This window comes from Anneissia japonica, unplaced genomic scaffold, assembly GCF_011630105.1.
Source record: "Anneissia japonica isolate Jap-2015-1 unplaced genomic scaffold, ASM1163010v1 scaffold287871_len1641731_cov197, whole genome shotgun sequence".
Lineage (NCBI taxonomy): Eukaryota > Metazoa > Echinodermata > Crinoidea > Comatulida > Comatulidae > Anneissia > Anneissia japonica.
This window is the reverse complement of record NW_022712275.1, coordinates 1,397,590-1,403,765: the sequence shown is the minus strand read 5'-3', so window position 1 is coordinate 1,403,765 and position 6,176 is coordinate 1,397,590. Positions and strand designations below refer to the sequence as shown.

General features: G+C 33.1%; 1 protein-coding gene across 1 annotated transcript in view; it reads right to left on the bottom strand.

Annotated features, from left to right (window-relative positions):
- Positions 1–521: 521 nt before the first annotated feature.
- Positions 522–6,176, bottom strand: part of LOC117107720 (dehydrogenase/reductase SDR family member 7-like) — a 12,832-nt gene continuing 7,177 nt past the window's right edge. The window contains exons 6-8 of the mRNA XM_033249458.1: positions 5,752–5,871; positions 4,221–4,402; positions 522–2,957 (exon numbers count right to left, since the gene is read on the bottom strand). Coding sequence (XP_033105349.1) covers positions 2,894–2,957; positions 4,221–4,402; positions 5,752–5,871 — 366 coding nt within the window. The 3' untranslated portion in view covers positions 522–2,893. The remainder of the gene's footprint in view (positions 2,958–4,220; positions 4,403–5,751; positions 5,872–6,176) is intronic.

The window sequence follows — 6,176 nt, the reverse complement described above, 5'->3', positions numbered from 1 at the left end:
GGAACATTTTCCTACCTGTTGAACAGGCCTGGACCCCCCTGTCATCTGACGAACGACTAGGTCGTCGGACTATTATATAATAATTAAAAAAAATAATAATTTGCCTATCCAAATAACGCTATTTTGAATTCCTAATATTGTCTAAAAGCATATTTAGGACCAAATTAAGCCATAAAAACTCTCCCCATGAACTCTAACACGGAGTTTTTTATTCCGGGCTGTCGACCGAGGCTTCATCGTCGCCTTGGTTCGGACCATACGTCGGACCCCTTGTTGGTAAATTTCTAGTGCCACCCTGCCTCCAGAGATACACCTAACTGGAGTATCTATGCAGTTACTTCCTAGCCAGTTTGTCTTCTTTTTATAATTTCTTTTAAGAGTTCAGTTTCTTTTGATTTACTGTAAAGATCTGCATTACTGACTCTGTTCTTTTTATATTGAATCATGGTATAAAAAATCTTATGTCTATCTGAAACTTTGTAAGGTTTAGGAGTAATATAGGCAAAGTAAATAGATTGCAAAGTAAATGAGATCACAGATTACATAAAAATCTACAACTTGAGATAGTACTATCATTGACATTGAACTCAACTGGAATCATGAATGCAAAGTATTGATAAAGTATAACAGTAAATAAAGACTGCATGACTGTTGCTGGGTACTATATAATGAAAAAAAACCAAGAAACCTGCATGCCAGTACCAGTAGTTTATTTATTAAATTTCATCACAATATATATAAATATATAAAGTTTACTAAATCCATTACATGTAGGCCTACATATTATGTGCTGCCCTATGTGCCAAGAGGCATAATGGGCAGAAGTACATATTATGTACTTGATGACCATAGTAATTATTGTGGTATCTTAATAGATAGATATATATATTAACCTTATACATACATTGAATTACAGTATATTAATCTCAGATGTTATGTGTAATTTTAAACTGTTCCCTCAATTTTTTCTATATACTTTTATTGTACTGCTAATCACATCCCTGTATTTTTCTTAATATTATAAATTATTGTATATTTTTTTTATTGATATTGTTGTACAGTAATTAGTCTTGTTCCTGTTTTTTAAATTTTTTTAATCAATATTTTTATAATTAATATTTTTATAATTAATATAAAAAAAATAAACCAAACAATAATAAAAAAAAAAGAGCACTTGAAGTCAAAAAAAGTAAAAAAATAGTTGCACCAACTGGGATTTGAACCTGGGACCTTCTGCTGTCTATGCAAATGTCTTAAACAAATGGGCCATTGAGGCTTTCGTTGATGGTTGAATCAGACTGGAGACAATTCATTTCGCACATTACAGCATGGTGTTTTACGCACACATGTTAAACTTAGATCAATGTGATAGTGAGAAAATCCATTATTTTTCCTGAGTAATTTCTCCTGAGTATCAACTGTGGTTGAATTTACATTAAATCAAAATTCAATTTAATTGATTTAATTAAGTTATAATTTATATTAAATAAAAATTCAATTAAACCAATGTGCAGCATACACAGTTAAAGTGTCCAATATATAAATAGTACACAAATCAAGGTATTTGGATATGAAATGAGGTAATGACTGTCTTTGTAATATTAAAAACCGTAAAATAGTATACAAATATTGACTGTGAATGCGTAGAAAATTATTGTCTCAAGGTGATGTGACGATATTAGCCTACGGTCTCCGCATCACCAAGGGTTTACAGTTATAACTGTTCCCCAAATCTAGAGCAATCAGTATTTGATGTACTGTATACTTCATACATAGATTCTACAAGGCTTATATTACCCACTTTTTAACCAATCAGATGCCTGGAATATATGTATACGCTATATAATATATTTGATGATTTAGCATTCATGGTTCATATAATATGGAAGTACTACAGTAGTAGTACTTCCATACTACTTCATTTTAGCTTCTGCTTACCGATTATGTATCTCCAACAAGATCCTGCCAATTTTCCATAAAAATTTTAAACAATCATTACTATATGATAACCAGTATTACTGACCAAGACAAGAAAATTGACTTCTTGTAAAAGAATTAAATCTTTTCTGTACTAAAGTACCGTATATACTCGCGTATAAGACAAGATTAAAATAGCAAAATTATGATCGAAGAACAGGGGGATCATCTTATACGCACAAATTTTAGAATTTTTACAATTATGTTCGTTCTATGTGCAGATCATCCGTAACACGCAATTTACTACTGCAATGAAGCTACTAAATGTTAGTATGAATTAACCGCAGCATTAAATGCTGAGAAATAAGATTTTGATGAACATTTGAAAACTTATAAAATGGTATTATTATTATTTGGAAGATTAGCCATGCATTTGGTTTTCAGCCAGCTAGAGGCAGAACCATAAAATGCAGAAAACAACCGACCATGTTGTAACAGGGGGTTGTTTTGTATGCCTGATATACAAATATTTAAATAAAATCTTCTAAAACTCAGGGGTAGTCTTATAAGCGGGTCCCTTTAAACGTGAGTATATACAGTATACAATACTACCACATTCTTGTGCAAATTACTCAGTTTAACATTAAGCAACAGTACGCTGGTTTTGGGATAAAAAGCCTCACATATCAATTATGTAGTTAGGGTGCCACCCAGCCTTAAAGTTTTCCACTCAGTCTAAAGCTAATTTCATGGCCCTCCACCCACTCATTAACCCACTTTTCCATCTTTAAAGTCCACTCTCATTTCTTTAAAGTTTATTAATGTTATAACCTACCCACCCTTAAAATGTCTACCACCCACCCATAGCTTTGTACAGCTACAATCTTGACATACATTAATTTTCATATGCAAATTGAGTCAGAATTTCAATGCACTCTTCATAATATCTAAGATAATTTTAAACTTAGTTTTCATTTTACTTCCCCTTTTGACGTTTCCGGAAATCTTCAATTCGTTTATTGGCTGACCTTTTAAACATCCTAGAGTAAAATGTAAAAAATTAATGATAAAAGCAATCATTATGTTGATTAAACATTTTTTTTTCTAAAATAGTTGAGGATGTGGGTTTTAAACCATACTACCACCTGCAAAGGCATTAATTTAATCAAGGATTTTGAGAGTCATAATTTATAATGTGTATGACATGTTGGCTCTGCCAAGACTTTCACACATTCCTAAACAAGGTTCTTATCTGCATTGCTTCTCTCAAGAACTATAGATGAGTATGTCAGGGGCAGATATGGCAGCAACACTTGTGCATGTGGACAAAATAACCCCCCAAAAAAAGCACTTTGTATTCTGTAAGGGAAAAGTGCTAAAAGTAACCATAAACCAGTAAGCAGTACTGTATTTATAAACAAAATGTTCAATCGAAAAATATATATATTTTTTTTTTGTTATTTGGGTATAGTCTTTCTTGTAAGCATTTCCCCCAGATGGGGTCCATGGCTGCGCATGAGAAGAGCACCCGTGGGGGTCCGGGGGAAATCACCTGAAGCTCTGACAAAGTAGCCTTTTTTGGGCCTTATTTAATGGATTTCTGAAACCCACAATTCGTGAAAATTCTATTTAAATTTCCATTCATTTGGGTGTCATTAGGGATGTAATGTTTTAAGCCCATTACATTAAAAGCCTACATTATAACATAGCTTTTTATTCATAAATTCATTAATTCATAAATCAATCTGCAATCAACAGAACTGATCAATTTTCAACAAACTTTGTACCACCATTATTAAAAATCAATGGATACAAGAGCTGTGAAATGAAATGCAATTGATGTATAGCATTTTGTCCTAACTGAGAATGACTTGAGTGAAATAATAGGTTTTAAATAGTGAACTTTTTGAAATTTACCCCCTGCATATGGGCATGCCTGATGTTACCATCATTAATGATGAGAGCAGCATATTATTTACTAGACACCTACGGCTGAAATATAGCATGGACAACTTCACAACCAGTCAACTGTGCAAGCTGAGTTATCTAAGCATGGCCGGCTGAGAATGGTCAGTGTGTGGTTTGCATAAATTAATTAATTTAAGTAATAATAATGCATGCATTAACAGACATACAAAATATATAATGAATGAATGAAGAAAGGAAGAATAAATGAATGAATGAAGGAATGACTGAATGAATAAATGAATAAAGGTATGAATGAATACATAAATATGTGAATAAATGGATAAATAAATGAAACATTCATACAAATTTAATCATTTCAGATAGTAACATCTTACCAGAGGAATGCTGAAGGTATGTATTGTGACAGGTACATAAATAGAAGTACCGGCTGCCTGGAAACCCATGCTTCATCCAGGTTGTTTGCCATAGCAACCACTGTCAAATGCGCACATCTATCGGTGGACATGATGGACCTTTGATCGCGTTCTCCAACTCCCATGTCCTGTTTTATCGCAGGCTATCATATGTAAAAGTCCAAGTATTAGACTTTGTGACAAAAAGAATGTAACACAATCAGTAGTGATGATTGCTTGTCTATGAGTGAGATACTTGCCTAGATAAACCAATAAGTGCTTATGTTTCCTTTAAAACTTGCCTCTCGCGCATAAAAAAAATGAAAGAACAATATCTGTATTTACTTTGAGCCTATAACAGAACTCAGCGAGGCCATATGCCAGGCTAAGCATGGGCGCTAGCGCAAACAAGAATCACGAGGCTCTGTCTGCTCAAACCACGAAGTATACAAAATGCTAGGCAGACACTTCTAATCATAGAATGAGTAAGTTTTTCAACTTATATCTGTAACAAGAAGGAAATGAGGATATTGTTATGGTGGGCAGGGCCATCAAACCTTGAAGTTTTCCACCCAGTCTAAAGCTAATTTCATGGCCCTCCATCCACCTTTATTAACCCACTTTTCCATCCTTAAAATCCATTCTTATTATTTAGAGTTTATTAATGTTATCACCAAACCACCCTTAAAATGTCTATCACCCACCCGTAGCTTTCTATAGCTACAAACCTGCATAGGTGAGCTATCATATATTGTATGCAACAATTTCATGCGGAGTCAAAATGCAGTTGCGAGGCAGTTCCTATCTTGAAAATTTGATTATCAAACAATGATAAGAGAGCCCTTTTTATCTCACACACCCTTAATTTCTAGGGATGGATTAGTTATTGTTCTTTTTTTTCTGTTAACTGTATTTATTAGATTTTAAGTTACACCTTAATATAATAGTTCTTACCAGACCTGTAGCCAGGGGGTTTTGAGAAGTTCAAAAGAGCCCACTTTTCCAGAAATGCCCATTTAAATTATTATTAAAAAGTACCATTTTGCATGGCAGTTGTTGAAAATAAACTCCAATTATTTGAAATTTTGCATTTTTATTGCCATTTCCAGATCTGCGGTATTATATCTTTAAGATTTAGTACAGCCAAGGTGGGACTGATGTGGGTAAGATTTCAAAGAGCCCTTTTGTGAAAAATTAGAACCCCTGCCCCCTTTTAAAAACCCTGCCTACGGGCTTGCTTACTGTTATTATTACTATAGTCCAGGCACTGTGGTGCCAGTCAGATAATAATGAATAATGTGCCCTCTTTCTATGAATATTATAGAAAAACATGCTATAACTTTATGTGTATATTGGACAAGAGTACAAACAAATTAGTTAAAACTGTTTATGAATACTTAGAGAATCAGGACTTTATTCTAAATGGATGACACTTCTCATGGTTTTCTTGTATTGCATTATGCATTTTATATGGCTTTTAATTATTGAAATAAAGATTTGATGATATTCTCACCTGGTCTATATCTTCCTGGAAAGCGTTAATTACTACATCAGACACTACCGGTCCAGGGCACACATTGGTAACAGTCACATTGCGATGGTACACCTCGGGTCTCAGAGAGTTAAAGAAACCCTGCAAAAAATCAGTAAATAATGAATTGTTGATAATTGTCATAGAATTTGTGTATGGATTTTAATGTTGGATGCTAGGAAAAAATGAAATTGGTTTATTTCATAGGCGAGACTTTTTTTATTCTTTGTTTCGCGTACTTATTTTTTTAAAGATTATCAGAATAGGGCGGAATAAAAAAAAAGTAAAATTTTGTTTTCTTATTTAGCAAATAGTTTTGCCAAAATCATCCAGACGGAGGAGTAAATAAAAATAAAATTTTATTGCTAAATGTAAAATAGGATAGTTAAACCTTCAACTTTATATAA